This window comes from Podarcis melisellensis (genome assembly GCF_964234715.1).
Source record: "Podarcis melisellensis genome assembly, chromosome: 3".
Taxonomy (NCBI): domain Eukaryota; kingdom Metazoa; phylum Chordata; class Lepidosauria; order Squamata; family Lacertidae; genus Podarcis; species Podarcis melisellensis.
Genome location: NC_138530.1, coordinates 42,207,801 through 42,226,648, shown reverse-complemented (window position 1 = coordinate 42,226,648; position 18,848 = coordinate 42,207,801). Strand labels below are relative to the sequence as shown.

At 42.1% G+C, this 18,848-nt stretch overlaps 1 protein-coding gene across 1 annotated transcript in view; it reads right to left on the bottom strand.

Annotated features, from left to right (window-relative positions):
• Positions 1–633: 633 nt before the first annotated feature.
• Positions 634–18,848, bottom strand: part of LOC309366882 (kinesin-like protein KIF28) — a 28,949-nt gene continuing 10,734 nt past the window's right edge. The window contains 16 exon segments of the mRNA XM_081905810.1: positions 634–697; positions 700–834; positions 1,356–1,546; positions 2,974–3,124; positions 3,476–3,582; positions 5,664–5,830; positions 6,654–6,788; positions 8,768–9,042; positions 9,376–9,483; positions 10,375–10,493; positions 11,949–12,093; positions 12,304–12,427; positions 13,451–13,505; positions 14,008–14,098; positions 16,710–16,831; positions 18,271–18,413. Of these exon segments, the coding sequence (XP_081761936.1) occupies positions 647–697; positions 700–834; positions 1,356–1,546; positions 2,974–3,124; positions 3,476–3,582; positions 5,664–5,830; positions 6,654–6,788; positions 8,768–9,042; positions 9,376–9,483; positions 10,375–10,493; positions 11,949–12,093; positions 12,304–12,427; positions 13,451–13,505; positions 14,008–14,098; positions 16,710–16,831; positions 18,271–18,413 (2,119 nt within the window). The 3' untranslated portion in view covers positions 634–646.

The window sequence follows — 18,848 nt, the reverse complement described above, 5'->3', positions numbered from 1 at the left end:
ACCCCTATATTGAGAAGTGTCCTAACATTGGAAAAGTCATTTATCCACTTGTTTGTTCCTTAATATTGATCAGTATTCCAACACTGATTATTCTGAATAAGGCATTAGTGCACAGATTTGAAAAAAGTGTATAAACATTCCTGATGGAACAATTCCTCCTATGTCAGTATGAGAAGAACAGTACAATGGTCAATGGAACTGTCACTCTCCTACCACAGGCACAGTACAATGCACGAAACTGTTCAGAACTGGCAGACCCATAGCTGTTTCCCATCCACTTCCTTCTCAGGAGTTACAGCAGGAGTAATTTACACACAGGGAGCTTAGGAACACTTTTGTAGAGGTATCAATGATACATAATGACCAGCACATACTAATGCTCTCATGCAGCGTTACTTATTTTCTTACATTTCTACCCCACCTTTCTTCCATCATGGGTCACCCACCCACCCGGGCACTGACCAGATCCTGACCTGCTCAGCTTCAGCAAGTGCCTCAAGTGCCTTCAGATCATACTCTGGAACTAAATTATTCCCCTCTTACAGCTGTGTCCAGGGTGGGTCTGGTAAATATAGAAGTTGTGCTCTTAATTTGTAGTGACACAAAACAACATATGCTTTAGCACAGTTACAATTATACTGAAACACTACTGTTTTATTTCGTACAATGACTTTACGGCTTGCTGCAACCTAGCCTCTCCCGTTTCTTTTTAACTATCAAAGCAACATCATTTTTCAGTTTACTTATACTTGACTCAAGTTGCTCTCCAAAGTCCTTTAACATGTGTGACTGTCTCTCAGCAAAATGTCGAAGTACTTGCACATTATCTTCTTCCTAGAAATGAAATGAAATACAGAAGCTGCAGTGTGAAAAGGAAAGAATAGCTTACACCAGCAAATGGGCAACTTAACTCAGCACGGAAGAACACACCTGAGGAACAGTAAATCCTAAGTGGGGGGTGAACTATGAAGGCAGTTCTGCAGCTTTATTCAAAAGCTCTTCTAGTGTTGACAATGGAAGTGAAAGCAGAGGTGCACTCTGCATTCCTATGTCCCAGTTTCAGCCTTTGTAAATAAATAAACCCTCTCATTGGACACAAGGTGCATGTGCCCTGCAATATAATACAGTCTGGAAAACATTAAGTACTTCATTATTTGGCTCCTTGGTGTGAGGAACACTTGGGCATTCTTAAGAGCTGTAGAATTAGAGAGAGCAGCAAAAGAGGAAAGTTACAGTCCTGGGAGGGTTTTCTACTGGTTCACTGTAGAAGTTTTCAAAAGGATTATACTGATTTTGCGGGGAAAATAAGTATAGATTCAGCCTTTCTTTTTAAGAATCAGTTAAGATATATATACCGGAGCTCTGCAGTGCTTTATTTTCAAAAACTGGCCTCTGATCACATTCATATTCTGGTAGAAGGCTTTGAGGGCTTTAGCAAATTCTGCATCGCAGCTCATCCGAGAATTGCAAACTGGGCGAGAATCTTTTGACGCTGATTGAGTTACCTTAGCAGCTTGGGGTTTTGTAGGAGATTTTGAGATCTTACCTAAAACAGAAAGATGTGAAGATTAGTATCAACAGACAGAAGGAAAGAGCCACTTACGGCCAGAATTTTGGTGTTCTTGCTGCCCCCCTCCAGCAATCTGTACAAAAAGGTATGCAGAGGCTAAATGCTCCACACTCAATGGTGCTGAGATTCCTGGCTTTTACTTGCAGCTCTATTCTCATTTTCACTTCCTCTTAAAACTTTTTTAAATTTGAAGTTACTAGCAGACTTTTGCAGACGGGGGCAAGGCCAACTTCCTGTCCTGAGTTTCACTCAATAGATGTAAAAAAGAATAATCCTGTTTTTGATCATTTATAATAACCAGCACATCTTGCACAACACATGTAATACATTTTTACATAGATACATCAATGCATATATTAATGCAAAATTTGTTTGAGACCTTGAGGTGGACCCCTACTACAATAAATCAAGCATGGTAATCTCACCTGAAACCTGCCAGCTGTCACCTGTCCCAAAATGTATTAAAGTAAATATGAGCAGTTAATGCTCTACGGCTGCAATTCTATGGCCCTGGGAGGGAATGCAAGAGGACATAGTGTACACTGGTAGTCCCTTCTCCTACATAAGGGAGGGGAACCTCCCTTCCTGCCACCAAGGAAACCTCCAACACCCTGAGCCTACCAGCATTGGAGCTCTGACATCTGTAGGCCCAGTAGCAAGCATGTCACAGGGAGAGGAAGAACCAGATAAAGGCTTGAATTTGAAGGATCCAAAGCTGCCTCAGCAACCTGACATATCTCCAAACCAGAAAGATACTTAAACTAGCTTAGTAGCTGATGTAAATATCTCTCCCTTGTATTTCCTTCCTATTAGAACTAAACTATAGTTTGGTTTATAGCTTATAGTTTAAAAACAAACTATAAAATTGTTGAGGGAATATTAGAATGCTCCTCCGTCCTCAGTTCGACCCAATGGGTCTCAGGGTACGGAATTAAACAGCCTTCAGTTCCCCCTCCGCCCCCCCCCCAGGATTGCAGCCGAAGAAGGTCAAATTCAACATAATTAAAGGAGAAGTAAAAGGGGTCGTGTGGCACGGTGGTCTAAACCACTGAGCCTAGGGCTTGCCGATCGAAAGGTCGGCGGTTCAAATCCCTGTGACAGGGTGAGCTCCTGTTGCTTGGTCCCAGCTCCTGCCCACCTAGCAGTTCGAAAGCAGGTCAAAGTGCAAGTAGATAAATAAGTACCACTCCAGCAGGAAGGTAAACAGTGTTTCCATGCACTGCTCTGGTTTTGCCAGAAGTGGCTTAATCATGCTAGCCACATGACCCGGAAAAACTGTCTGCGGACAAACGTCGGCTCCCTTGGCCAGTAAAGTGAGAGGAGCCCCGCAACCCCAGAGTTGTTTGCTACTGGACTTAACTGTCGTGGGTCCTATACCTTTTTAAAAGGGGTCAGGTGCTTACTTTTATGGGTTTCAATCTCGCACGCTTTCAATTTATCCTTCAGAAGTACATTTTCTTCCCTTAGAGCTCTGTTAATATCTCTAAGCAGTTCAGTCTCTTGCTCTAGTTTTAACAGCTTTTGGTAAAGTTCAGCAATCTGGTTTTCTGTGTCCTAAAAATAGAAGAAATTCTTATCACAAATATGCAATATGCAATAATTCATATGGAAATGGTATTGGTTTCATGGCATATTTGGCCATCATATGGCTGTATAGCCTCCAGCTGTCCCCATGTACAAGGAAAGTCCCTATTGCCTTGAATTTGTCCCTAGTAAATAGTTATCAGTTTTTTGTCCCTAAGTTTGTTTCTGGGGTTTTTTAGATCTTTTTCCATTCTCAACAGCAGCGGAAAAGCAATTCATGTTAGCAGCAAAAAAACCACCTGCCATATAAGCTACATGAAATTGGGATACTGCTTGGTTATGATCTTTGACCACATGCAAGAATACCAAAAATACACTTACCAGACTGGTGTGTCTCAGAACCTCAGCTCTGGGATTATCAATGATAATAGAGCTCTCCCTTGTTAATGCCATGTCTTGCCGAGAGGAATCCAGTTGCACACATCCTTCTGTATTATTGGGAAGATACTGCCATTATAGATTATATCCTCCACATTCCCATTCTATATCACTTTAAACATTGGTAACAAAGAACAACATGTTCCTAGAAAGAGCATCATCAGCCCCCCTTAATTACCCCTCTTTCCCCTAAAGCTACCTTATTCTGCTGCTTCAGGTGTCTGCTGCCACTCCACTCCTGTCTAACATGTGCCATTATGATACTGCACATGCAAGGTATCCTAGGGAAACAAGGGTGCTGGATACAGGCGCCAGCATCTCCTGGGAGAACAAGTGCACTAGACTAGTCATTGGTCCTAGGTGGGGTTAGAGTGTGGCTGCTGAGTAATGTAATTAACTTTAAATATAAGATAGGTCAAAGACTTGTAGCTGTCACGGTCTCACAATGAACAAGCAGAATCGGCCAGCAAGAGTTCAAAATGTTTTGTGTCAATAGTTCAAAGTGTAAAGAAGAGCCAGGGGGATTTAAACTCAAGGTCTAGCTAGCATCTCACATAACTGAGCACTCTTTATTCTATCATAAAGGGCCCAACCACACATAATCAAGGTACAGTGGTACCTCAGGTTAAGAACTTAATTCGTTCCGGAGGTCAGTTCTTAACCTGAAATTGTTCTTAACTGGAAGCACCACTTTAGCTAATGGGGCCTCCTGCTGCCGCTGCACCGCCAGAGCACGATTTCTGTTCTCATCTTGAAGTAAAGTTCTTAACCCGAGGTACTATTTCTGGGTTAACGGAGTCTGTAACCTGAAGCGTATGTAACCTGAGGTACCACTGTACTAAAAGTCAGCTAAAAGTCAGCATGACCTACTTGCAGTACCACAAAGCTGTCCAAACCTACATTCAGTTACAACACATACCAGAGATTAACATTAAAAGCAGGGGTGAACTGCCAATCACTTGATGTCGGATGATGTGGTGCTTTGAAGCCTTGATTGTCAGGCCTTCAGAATGTAGCATGGGACTGTTTGAAAGCCCTTTTACAAACAGCCTCATACTGCTGTGTAAACATGCAAAAGCTGGAGGTTCAAGGAGAGGTGCAGGGCAGCTTGAAAGACCTTTTGCTTTCACCATGCCATAGTCTGCTGCCTGTAATGCAGAACAGCAACTAAGAGCACAGTGCCTGAGAGCTGAATCAGGCAGGTTTGGTCTGACAAGACAGGAGAGCCAATACACAACAGGGTGATTGGTGAGTAGGGGAATAAAGCTGATAGATGTGGCAACGCAGTGGAGGAGAGGAATGGAATGGAAATAAATTCTATAAAGAACTTCATGGGGCAAGGAAAGGGAGTTGGCTGTTGATTACTGTAGGAAAATGGTTGTTAATGCCTATGTGGTAAAATGGGCGCATGGGTGGAAATTTACTGCAGCCTGACCTTTTGGCAGGGCAGGCTGTGCTGGGCATGATCAGCGCATGAACACCTCATGCTAGTCCAGTGATTGGTCCACATAGTGTAGCCTGATAATGGGGTGATTTCAATGTATGGTATTGTACTTAGCTGCAGAGTTGATACAATGTTGTAAGTTTTTTACTGTTCATAATAAATGTTGGGCTGCAGCAGCTTTTGAGCGGTTAAGCTTTGAGGCTGGTTAGGCCCTTTCAATCCATTCTGGCATGAGACTGATTATTTTATGACGAGCAGGCCCTCGTCAGATTACAGCTGATTAAAAACTTCGGGAACATTTCCACACACTGTCCAGCAGGAATGGGAAAAAGGAAGTGCCATGAATTGGGCACCACAAAGATTTTTGGGATAGTAGGTAGAGAGACAGGAGATGGTGGAAATAGCCAGGGGGAGGAAATGACTCAAGGTATGATGAAACAAAGGTTTGCTTGATGGTTCATGGGGCAGCTTATGGCTTAATAAACTATTATTGAACTGTGGTTTAATGAGATGCCATACCGCTACAAGTTGGAGTAAAGCAAGCCTAGGCAAGAAGGACCAATAGTTTGACTTTGTACATGGCAGTTTTATGTTATCTTTCCAAACAAAAGCCATGCTTTTAGATACAAAGTACTGAATATAAAGGTGTATACATAGCGTTATCAAGATAAAAAGTCAAAAGCATACCTTGAAGCCCCCACAAGTCAACTATCAGAGCATTTTTCTGCAAATAGTTCAAAAAATCATGGGACATATTAAGGGCTGAAAATTTTACTAGCTCTTCTATCTTCGGGTTCACATTTTTCCAAACAGGCTTTGTGTATAATGGGCATGGGAGATCATAAAATTTATATCTAAAATAGTAAAACAAACGAAGACCCAATTAAAAACTAAGGTCTGTGTCCAAAGACATCAACTGCTTGAAATAACAGAAATATGACAATCTTGAAGCAAAATTTCAAGGTTAGATTTTCCTTCCTACTTATTAATTTAAAAAAAAATTGTCTTGCATGCCCAGTAAATTTCATGAAATGGTTTCTTAATTTCTTTATGGTAGTCATTTTTAATACTCTTTTTGGGCCAAAAATGTCACAATTTCCAAAAATACATTTCCCTTGCAGTTCCCTTGCATTTCCCTTCCAGTTCTAATCTTGACTACTTGACCTAGCAGGCATTAGCGTCCACTGGACACAGTTTACTAGGAAGTTCTTCTGAACAAGCTTCATTGAAATCAGGGATGGGGAACCTGTGGCCCCTCCAGATAATGATGGACTCCAGCTCCCATCATTCCTGGCTACTGATGATGAGAACTAGAGTCCATTAACATCTGGAGCACATCATATTGCTTACTCCTGGTTTACAGTGCTGTGCAATACTAGGAGTTGAAAAAAGCACAGGCTGACCCTGTAACAACCCATGGAGTTGCCGTGGAGATCATTATAATCTATTATTTATAAAGCTAAATTATTTACTAAATCAGCAACAACAGGAAAGAGACCAGCAAGTCAAGAATGGATTTAAGTGCATAACTGAAGAAATAAAGATACCCAACATTATCTGAAAAAATTACTATCTTGGGTAAAGTTTTCATGCAAAAGAAAACTCAGTTGTGAAATTCTTATTCACTCCAAAGAGCCAAACTGAGAATATTTCACAGGAAGCTTTAACTAACAATACCCAATCTGAATCCCTCTCTGTGCCACTTCTTTTATCCATTTGACTCCAAGGCATTGTAAAATGTGAATTTGGAAATCAATTCTTTTGCCCAGCAATTCCAAAGGATCAATGACCATATCGTCCTCTCCAAAGGCTCTATTAAAAAATAAAATGGGGAAAATGGGAATTAATATGCAAGATGGTAGTGACTTTGATCTTATTTGGATGTAACTCTAAACCAGCACTGCGCTCTGGACTATAGAGCTAATTAGGTATAGCGAGGGTCTCAATCTAAATTGCAATACAGTTTCTCCCCAAACCATACCCATTTCTCCCACATCTGATGTCATACATGTCATCAGATGTGGGGCATGTAAAGATCATATTGGAACTTAAAGTATACCTTGAACTAATCAGCTGATTAGTGCTGCCCAAGCCACACTGATATCAGTGATGCTACAGAGTTGCTGCACAGCCAATTGGGTTTGATCTCAGCTTGTCAGTTGATCAAGTCCAAGGTTAGTTTATAGACCAACAAAGTCAAAAGGTAAGAGATGGCAAACCTGTGGCCTTCCAGATGTTATTGGACCCTATCTCCCATCAGCCTTAGCCAGCATGGCTGATTGTCAGGGATTATGGGAGTTGCTCCAACAGCATTTTGAGGGCCATAGTTTCCCCACCCCTGGACAAGGTTAAAAATGATCTAAGTATGTCCCTGCTCTATGGCTTGGAGTTGAAAAAGGCAGAAATGTCAGAGGCAGGACGTTGTTGGTGATGGTATTGTACTTGTGGGTCTCATTCCTTGTGGAAATCCATATGGCTCCATATTATTAAAGGTAAAGGTAAAGGGACCCCTGACCATTAGGTCCAGTTGTGACCGACTCTGGGGTTGCGGCACTCATCTCGCTTTATTGGCTGAGGGAGTCGGCATACAGCTTCTGGGTCATGTGGCCAGCATGACTAAGCCACTTCTGGCGAACCAGAACAGCGCACGGAAACACCGTTTAACTTCCCACCAGAGTGGTACCTATTTATCTACTTGCACTTTGACATGCTTTCGAACTGCTAGGTTGGCAGGAGCAGGGACCGAACAACGGGAGCTCATCCCGTCACGGGGATTTGAACTGCTGACCTTCTGATCGGCAAGTCCTAGGCTCTGTGGTTTAACCCACAGCGCCACCCGCGTCCCATTATTAGCTTTGTTTAAAATAGATTTTTATTTCAATCTGCAACTTATTCATTGCCATTTTGGATCAATTTCTACAGTTTAATGGGTGAATGTTTTAAACAGGTGGTTTTATTTGTTTTATTTCACAACTGTGCACCACTTTGTGAGGGCTATTATGCCCAGAATAGTGGTTTAGAAATATTTATAAACAAATGTATAATAAATCTATACCTAGTCAGACCTCAAATGTTCTCTGTCAGTTAGAATTTTTATCTGTAAGCTTCAGAAGAGGCAGTAAGAAACAGGGTTGTCAAGTTTCTGCCTCCAAGTTGTTAAATGTACAGTGGTACCTCGGGTTAAGTACTTTATTCGTTCCGGAGGTCTGTTCTTAACCTGAAACTGTTCTTAACCTGAAGCACCACTTTAGCCAATGGGGCCTCCTGCTGCTGCCGCGCCACCAGAGCACGATTTCTGTTCTTATCCTGAAGCAAAGTTTGTTACCTGAAGCACTATTTCCGGCTTAGCAGAGTCTGTAACCTGAAGCGTATGTAACCTGAGGTACCACTGTATAGGCGTGTTTCCTAGGTAGTAGGAAAGATACAACCCCCCTTGTCTTCTGCCCATTGCTCCATCAGCCTCTGCCCATCCTAAAGTCGTGTCTGTTGTACAACAAATGGGAGAGGAAAGTAAGCAACGGAGCTGGCAAATCAGTGAGGGAAGGGGAAGGCACAGCAGCTGCATAATTTCCTGGTGCATCACAGCTTTTAAAGCAGGCGTGGCTGACCCATGCCCCTCCAAGTGTTATTGGACTCCATCAGACCATGGCCAATAGTAGAGGAGGATGGGAGTTGTAGTCCAACAATGCCTAAAAACCCACAGGTTAGCCACCCCTGTTTTAAAGGTACAGGCATAAATCTTCAAGTCAAGCCCAAGTAGCCTTTCAAGAAAACCAACAGCAGATGCTCACCTGCCATTTGGAGAGCATGGAATGATATTGATAAGAATGATGGCTTCCTCCATTCCTTCAGAATTCAGGAGTTCTGTTTGTTCCTCAAGTTTCATGCAATAAGCAAGGGACTGGAGCCAGATGTGAGCAGATCCTAAATGGATTACTTCCACGGGATCCCAGAATGGATCGCTTTCTTTGTCAACCTGCACATCTTCTCCATCTAAGAAACGCCGATAGAGCTCTTCCATTAAAAACTTTCTGTTGATGAACTTGGGTTTTGACCAAACCCATATCTAGAGAAATGAGGTAACTTGAATTATTCTAATCATAAGGTTCAGAGTGTAAAAACTAAGTTGTAGTTCCAAAAAGCTGACTTATGGGCTGCACGTGTCTTGAACAAAGAATACAAAGAGAAGGGGACAACCTTGGGAGACCAGATCTGGGGCTTTGGCATCAGAACCAGCAGCCTCCCTTGTCAAACTGGAACCAGCCATTGAGACAGTAGCAGGGAGGACTTTGGGTTGGAAGGGAAGGCCCAGCTGGTGTAAAATAGAGTAGCCTGTGAAGCACGCACTGTAGTCTTTCTCAATACAACTTGCCATGACTAATGGTTGAGACTACTTTACCTGGTTTGTAACTTTGTGCGCCACTTTAACTATAATCTCCTTTTGCAGATCATAGCCTCTAGAGTCAGAGGAAGCCAAATTTTTCACTTTCAGTTCCAAAATTAGGTCCTGTTAAAAAAAAAAAAGAAGCCACACCTTATCAAAAAAGTTTTTTTCTGTAGCTGACTAGCTTTCAATTTAGAAAGCTAAAATAGACAAATGTCTCAAGAATCATTGAAATTGGATAACACTATAGTGCGAATTCCTTTTTAATGGTATAAGAGGTAGATGACATAAACAGTAGGGTGTTAATGGGTAAGATCTAAAGAATTGGACTAAATCACAGTAAATCTTGCAAAAAAGAAAAAAGGTAGATGCCAAGTAGTTCTTGTGGTTGCCTTCTCCTGTCTAATAATGCAGTTTTATTTTCTAGGAGAGACAAAATCATAAATTGTGATATTTCTGAAAACGGAGAAAAAGTCCACCATCTTCCACCAGCAGACTTCCACTATCATCCCCTCAAAAAAAAGAAAAATAGGCCTCATCCTGCAACACAGTACAACGTAGTACATACTGAACAATGCAGGCAATATAGCTCATCAAGGGAATGTAGCTATGCAGATAGCTGCAGCACCAGCATGAGCTAGAGACCTAAACGCAGAGAGACAAAAATAATCAAAGGCACTGGACAAGTTAGTCCAACCCCTGAACACACTTTCAGGAACACATCTTGTTAAATGCAGCCCCTCTCTATTGTAAGAGGCATTCACTTTATGTACTCCTTTTGTTTCACCATGCAGTACAGGGTTGAGAATTAGGCTTGCAAGCTTTATTCTCAGTCCTACAGAAGGAGCCTTTTCTGCTGAAGAAAATAAATTTGTTATTTCCCATAGTTCCATGTGATGATCTCTGGTTTGGACACACAGAATTACCCAACAGGTGTAATCAGTGGACTATCAGGTCTGTTGAACTAACAGGATGATTTTTGCCTGCAGTAAACAATGGCACACGTAAACTTACCTTTCTCAGCTCCACACTCATTTGATTGGCTTCAGCAACCAAAGGCATTAACTTAAGATAATCATGGAACACAGCAAGGACGCTGGGATCTGGCTTCCCATCCTTCCTGTTTGCAGCACCTCAGGGGAAAAAAGCACCTTATCATCAAGTCCAGGCAAGAGCAGTTTTCATGGTTATGGCAGAGAAATAAATGACTAGGTTATTGAAATTTCAGCTGCTGTGCAACTGAACATAAGTTGGACTTGTGCATTGTTGAAACATACAATAATCATGCTAGATTAAGATTGGTTGAAGTCTTGGAACTGTACTAATTGGCAGGGCTGGACTACCCAGAAAAATATTTATAACACAAAGATACACCACTCTGATTAAAGGAAGCAAAATTTGATGCCTATGATAAAGGGAAGTTTTCCTTCTGCACATAAGATCATTCCCTCTGCACATAACTGTTGCATTATAGGGATACATAACTGTGGCCTTATGGGAAGTCTTGCTATGGGAAGTCTTGCTTCTTTCCTCTTGCATTCTGGGAAGTCTCGCTTATAATCTTCTCTCTGTTTCTGCACACACTGTACAAACCTGCTCCAAACACCAAGACATTCCCTCATCGCTCAGTTCACCTTAAGTTCATGGTGACTTGTACTCCATGCATAGCTGACCACATCTATAGAACTTGATTATTATATTCTTTCATGTTATGATCAATCATTAGTAATTGTTTGTGTTATATTAATCTTTAGTTATAATTAATTAGGAGGTTTCATGCTTGTCTAGTCCCAACCTTGTTTTCCAGCCTTTAATCTACCAGTGATTAATGTTCACATGTAATTCCCACCCCTCACATGTAATTCCCGCCTTGCATTTGCATTAACCAATAGGCAATGAGTTTCTTTGTGTTTGTATCAACCAATCAACCACAAGCACACCTGTGGCAATGTTTTGTGATATTCAATAAAAGAGAGTTCCCGGGACTTCCCGGCAGACGCCTCTCACATGACACCTACTACTCGTCTCCCGTGATTTTCATTCCTACACTATGATACAAGCACTAGGTCCCCTTTTGCAGCCATTTTATGCCTCCTGCAGAACAGTCATGTGAGCTGGTGACCAACCCAAGTTAGGAAGTGAGCAAAAACAATGAGAAGTTTAAAATACGAAACTGCACGTGCTTGAAGTATTTTCTTCTTTGCTAATTTTATTAAGGGGTGTGGGTGTGGGTGTGATCCACGAAATCGTATACACTAATAAATGTGTTAGTCTTTAATATACTTCAAGATGTATTTTTGGCTACTTTATTTCTTCCATTCCTTTTTGGGGGGCAGTAGGGGGGTGCCTTCTTTTGAGAACTGCACTAGGGGCCCCAACCACCTTAATCCAGATTTGTTCATAGTATATTAATTTAGCACCATGTTTAATTTGTGTTAGGATTAATATGTGGACCATTCATACCCTTTAATCAAGTTATCAGGGTGGGTAGCTTACCATAAAATATTAAGGTGTAATAAAATAACAAATAAGCCAGGAGCAACAAATCTAGAAAATCAACAAGAAAACTAATATATTATAGTGCTTACCAAGTTTATCTACACTGAAACCTTCTGCTGCTGCCAACTCTGACTGAATGAAATCATAATCATATCTGGTCAGGTCCTCGCTGGTGCGATCTGAAGGTGGTCCAATGTAGAGATATGCACTATTTGACCCCAAAATAATACGGTCCTGAGGGATTGAGTATACAGGGCTTGCTGAAAGCCTTTCTACTGCACAATTGGTTGTTAAGCATTATATTTAATTATATTTTCAAAGCCTGAAAGCTGTCTTCAGAAACCTGGTCTTTACACAGCAAGCGTTAGTGTAATAACTAAGAAACTGAGCTATATACACAGTACACCAAAGCATGGGGAAATGGTTAACAAACAAAGAACTCACCAGATGCTGCAGTTTAGTTTTCACAGCAATGGGGACACCATTAACAATGACTTTACACTTATCCCGAGGTGTTATAGTAACTTTACCATCAGCATTTGTGAATGTTGCATGCTTATCCAAAATGCTGAAAGACAGTTGTAAAGCAAGCTATTCAAAATTGTGACAGACATCTTTCACCGCACCACCAGAGTAAAATTAGCATTGCTTCATTTCTAGTAAAGGAGAAGGAGAAATAAGGCACCATTTGGAATAAGACGCAAGGAGCAGTGGGTGGGAAGGGTCTCAAGCTCAGAGTCCAGATGCTTTCCATGACACGGGTCCTAAGCTGGATCCTTCATTATCCCCAATTAAAAGATCTCAAGGTTCATTAAAAAATCTGCCTAAAACCTTGGAGAGCCTCTACCATATGGAACAAACAGTTAGATGGGTTAGATAGACAAATGGTTATTAATATTATTATATACTTTAATGCTAAAGTAGGCATTAAATAGGTGTAAAACCCCAGTTACAATAAGAGGAAATGAGGTCCCTTGTGTGTTTGAGGCTGCATTCAAGTTTGTTTGGCATTCCCACTTCTCAACCACATAAACACAGGACTGATGCCACCCGGTGCTTATATGACCCTCCTCACTTATAGAAAAGGCCAAATGATCCAAGACAAACTAAGAGAAAGCAATAAATTAAACCCACATCAAAGTTTTGAATGAAATATCTTGCAATGTTAGATAGAGCCTTAGTTATAGAGATAGGTAATAACTTTAGTAAGCATCATCTAGTACAGGGGTCAGCAACCTTTTTCAGCCATGGGCTGGTCCACCATCCCTCAGACCATGTGGTGGGCCAGACTATATATTGAAGGAAAAAAAGAATGAATTCCTATACCCCACAAATAACCCAGAGATGCATTTTAAATAAAAGGACACATTCTACTCATGTACAAACAAGCTGATTCCCGGACCGTTTGTGGGCCAGATTGAGAAGGCAATTGGGCCGCATCTGGCCCACGGGCCTTAGGTTGCCTACCCCTGATCTAGTAGCATATTTATTCTTTCTATCTCCCTCCCAACTAATTATAATCAAAACCAAAATAAGTTACCACATTGTTGATGAAATTTCCTGCAGAAAAGGAATAAGCTCATCTACATACCCTAAACCTCGGAGAGTTATTGCATTTGAGGATGATTGACCAACATCAGAAGAACCTGAAATAAAACATTTCCTGTGTAAACTTTGCTTTGGAAAACTGTGGTGAACATCTTTTTTACGGTATATATAAACATGATTCCCTGTGAAATGCTAAAGACAAAAACAATCTGGGTGGCTAGGAGTGAGCTTATTTGGCGGATATAATTGCAGTTGGTTAATTTACAAAAAGAAAAAGCTTTATCAACATGCTAGACAATAAACTAGAATAAGGTATACATTTAAAAGCATGTGCAACTGAAACTGTGCATATTAATCTCATTTTATTTTAAGCATTTGTATGCTGTTCCATAACTCAATATTCTGTGGGTAAGCAAATACACTGCCCTATTGAATTACCCTTTCCGCCCTTCCATCTTGTCTCCCCAGTGGTAAAAGTTTTGTTTGCAACCTCCTTGGAAAAGGATTCACTTGTTTTGGTTACATTACTCAGATGTGTAATAATATAAAATGGATTACCCACCTGAGCAACACACATTTAGCACTTAAACAAAATAATACCGTCTTGAATGAAATATTTGAGAACGCCCGAAAGCTGAGGGTCTTCGTTGATATTCACAAGATAAGGACATGTCTCCATCATCCATCTTTCCTGTGGAATTAATTAAACCTTAATTCAGCACACTCTTCCCACTAAATGACAGCCAACAACATATGTGACAAGTGGCTTCCAAATAACTAGTCTCTTCTTTCCAGAGACTGCACCTGCTATCATAAACAAGCCTAGCAATTCTTCCTCTGATGAAAAATCTAGCTACTTTAATAAAAATGTTGTTGTTGTTTAGTCGTTCAGTCGTGTCCGACTCTTTGTGACCCCATGGACCAGAGAACGCCAGGCACCTCTGTCCTCCACTGCCTCCCGCAGTTTGGTCAGACTCATGCTGGTAACCTCGAAAACTTTAATAAAAATGCTCAAGGTTAAATGTAAGAATAGGTAAGAATTCATACAGGACATAGCATCTGTGTGGCTATCTGTAGAGTTCCTGGACACCTACCCCCACCCCCAGTCATTCTGTCACTATTATGTTTCTCAAGATTAGATAGTAATTGCATGGACTCCTTGTTCCTATATTTTTGGTTCCTGATAACTGATCACACCACCCCATGACCAAAAACATGTTTCTGCAGCTATTAGCAACATAGAGGCCTTTTTCGCAATTGCTCTTTCCCATACGCCTGCATGCATTTTTAATTTGTTGCACCCAGTCGCCATATGAACTGACCTGGCCCCTGCAATCATCATCTGAGGCCCGTTTTCATGTGCCCTCTCCACGAGAGGTCCGGAGGGTGGCAACATGAGAAAGGACAAAATCAGGTGGTGGCTACTTGTTGGTGGAATGCTCTCCCTAGAGAGGCTTGCCTGGAGACATCATTCTATGTCTTTGGGTGCCAGGCAAAAGCTTTCCTCTATATCTAGTCCTTTGGCCTTTAACTATCCATGTTTTTAATGTATTACTTTCCCCTCTTAGTTTTAAAGTATCTATGTGGAGTTTCTTATTTTTGTCTGTCTGTTTGTTTGTAAGTCACTTTGGATTGCCCAGGACAAGATACAGCAACTAACAAATTCAGTTAATAATAATAATAATCTTCCTTCAACACTGTAGTTCTATAGAATGATATTTTCTGAGCACACACACTGCAACATTTTATACCCAATAAAATGTGACATATTCCAAGGGTTGTATATTTGCTGCTGTGGAGGCTGCTATAAGTTCTTCAAGTGGAAGGCGCCAACCTCTGTTGTAGTAGCTTACTCCACCAGCAAGAGCTCTCTCACTCATTTCAATAAGAAAGGAAGTTTTGAGCAAGCATCCTTTTCTGTATGACGGGCTGCCCTCTCCCCTGAAATTAATGGGGAAGCCTACTTGCACAAGACTCCCAAGTACATAGTACCGTATTTTTCGCTCTATAACACGCACCAGACCATAACACGCACATAGTTTTTAGAGGAGGAAAACAAGAAAAAAATATTCTAAACGAAACAGTGGATGTATGATTTTTGTGGTTCATGCTGTGGCCACAGACATGTGATCTGACAGTGAGTTTGGAGTAGCCCAATGCAAAAATCCTGAGGATCCATGTGGATCCATGCTTTGTAACCACGTTTTTGCACCACTGCAACCCCAGGCAACAGTGGGTGCGTGATTTTTTGGTGCAAGATGTAGCCATGGACATGCTATGTGATCTGATGTGAATTTGGAGTGACCCAGCGCAAAAATCCTGAGGATCCATGCTTTGTAACCACGTTTTAAGTGGGGAGGGAAGGAAAAGCACTCAAGGGACAAGGAGCATGCATGGGGTGTGTGGAGAAGGATGCTGCTAATAATGCTATTTAGCGAGCTGAGTGGGGAGGAGAGAGGGACAGAGAGCCTGCTTACTTTAAAGGAGCCAACTGGACAGGAGCCGCTTATACTCGTGTAAATGGCTCCTCTCCTCTCCCGCTTTGCTCCTTTAAAGCAAGCAGGCTCTCTGTCCCTCCCTCTCTCCTCCCCACTCAGTGGCTCTTCTCCCGCTTTGCTGTTTCAAAGCGAGCCACGGAGGAGGGAAGGAAGGGGAACCATGGATCCTCTGCTCACAACTGCAGCAGATCCCCCCCGCCACCCATAGGCATTCGCTCCATAACATGCACAGACATTTCCCCTTACTTTCTAGGAGGAAAAAAGTGAGTGTTATGGTGCAAAAAATATGGTATATAGTCATGCTAATTAGGATGGCCTTTCTGAACCAGATCAAACGAACATTTTGGGCACTGCTTTCCAAACTATGCGTTGCGACACATTAGTGTGTCGGCTGCAGTGTGTTGCGCAAACACTCCCCGCGCTCCTCCCAGAGCTGGAAAGGGGTTACTTTAACCTCTGGTTTGCTAGTAAAAATGACTTACTCTGTCGCGAAATGATGCATGTCTGAAAAGTGTGTCACCAACATGAAAAGTTTGGAAAGCTCTGGTTTGGGGTGTATGCACACCACACATTTAAAGTACATAGCTTCCGTCAAAGAATCCTGGGAATTGTAATTTGCCTCTCAGAGCTATAGTTCCCAGCACCCTTAACAAATTACAGTTCTCAGGATTCTTTGGGAGGAAAAACAGAATTTAACTGTATGGGTCCAGCATTTTGCTCCAACAATTGCTACTTTAAAAACACTGGAAAGCTCTCAAGCTGAGGAATGATGGAGATGGACATCCAGTGTCCAGACGTCTTGACCTGAGTTACTGCAGCATATTGCTGCTCCCATTCTTTCCGCGCTTCTTCCAGACGATATTCCCAGGTAGCCTGAATGGCTTGAATCCGCAGCTCATTTTCAGCTAGCAAACAGCGAAGCTCTTCTGGAAAGAATAAACAAAACTAAACTAATTAAGGATGCAATATGAAAACAACAACAATAAAAATCCAATTTATAAACAGCATTCACTCTTTCTCTCTCCAAATAAATTCTTTAAGCCACCCTGAAATAGCAGGCTTGAAATACTCAGATATTTATGATTCTTATATATTCCGTAACTGAAACAAACAGTTCTTAAGCACTAGTGAAATATTTATAGCTAGGATCTTTAGCCATATGTTCCAGTGCTTCTATCCTACCAGAAAAACTGATGAAAGGTTTCTGGATCTATTTTAACTACCCCTAATTTATGCATATTGGAGATCCTTGAAGAAACTTTGGCTCACATTACCTATGTCACATGGTAGGCACTGCATTACAAATGTTGTCTACTTATAAGGTCGGGTATAGAGTATTTTATATAGTATTTCAAGGTCTGCACTACTTGCAGAAGGAATAATCCTTTTCTGACTGAAGCTCAAGCAGCACCGATCCTGTGAGGTACAGCGTGTTTTTAGTTATTGGGGGTGGTCGTGAGGCCATTTGCTTCAGGCAGTGCATCTGACCGCCCACCCACCCCCACCACTGGGCTGCTGCCAGCCTCACTGGGGGTTTGTCCACACCGCCAACCCAGCCCTGTTGCCCTCATGGCTGGCGCTGCGCCTCCACCGCCGCTGTTGCATTGTAGCAGCAGTGCAGGCACAGCAACAGGTGAGGGTACAATGTATGGTGACAGAACTGGCACTAGCGCAGGCACAATCGCAGGGGCAGAAAGGGGGAGGGGACCTGGATCTGCAGGGGGACATGAGGGGGGCTACACTGAGGTCCACTCACGACCAAGCACTACAGGGAGAGGTGGAATAGCTACCTCATGCTCACAAGCAAGCAGGCTTACTTGGTGTCGGTAGTGTTGTGACGGTGCATTACAGCACTGCTGCTGGGTAAAGCCCGTGAGTGAACCTGCGGGAGAAATGGGGGAGCTGGCAGCTGCAGGAGTGCTGCCACAAGGGGGCAGGCAAGATGCCAACCCAGTGGGCCCCAAATGCCTCAGCATTTAGCTCTTGCATGTGAGTGACCTGTTTCCAAGGCAGGTATAACATACCTAGCTCTGTTCGCCTTAATACACTCCTGATAGGCTCATTCCCTTAAAAACAATGGGTTGGATTCCAAGGACCACTCCAGGCCTCTCCACCACCTCCCTGAAACCTGCTCCTGAGGGGCTAGGGGACCTCCTCAAACAGATGGTAGGTCCTCTGTGGGGCTGTGCTTGGAGGGCGGGAGGAGTGTGCTAAAGAGAGTGTGCTTGAGCTAGATGCCTCAGAACCCAAGCCTCGCCACTTTGTAGAAGTCTCTCAGAAAAGGAAAACAGTAGAAAAGACAGCAGAATGGTAACACGAGGTCTTCTAATACAATAAATGTGGTTTCTTCCTCAAGAATACTTACTTGTTTCATCTGCTACTGTTTTACCAGAGTTTCCAAGGCCTGACAATCTGGACAACAGATGACAATTTTCTGCCTTCAGCTCATTTATCAGTTTCGCAGTTGGACCTGCATTTATCACAGCTTTGTTCTTTATCTTTTTGGTTCTTTCAGATTAAAAAAAAAAAACGGGGGGGGGGGGCAACGACTATTATTGTGCTGTATAGCAAAAGCAAGTAACATAATCAAATGAAACATCCCCTCACGAAGCTTCAGTGGCAATTTGGAGGATGCAAAAACAATAGTCATGGCAACATGATATGTTGTGTGCTGTAAGGCCCTTGTTTCCTCTTGTAAGATAATAAGCAGCCCAGCCCAGCCCAGTTCTCTTTCTCCAGACAGTGAGAAAAAAGACATCCCAGTCTCCCTTAAATTGCTTCCCCTCCTCAACACTCCCTTTTCCCTGGGCTGCAGCAAATGATTGACATGAGATATAATTAAAACACAGTAATGACTTAATTTCCAGAGGGGTTCCCATGTTACTTTTTGCTGCAAGACTAACACAAAATCTTGTGGCAGCTTGAAGACTCACAAATTTATTA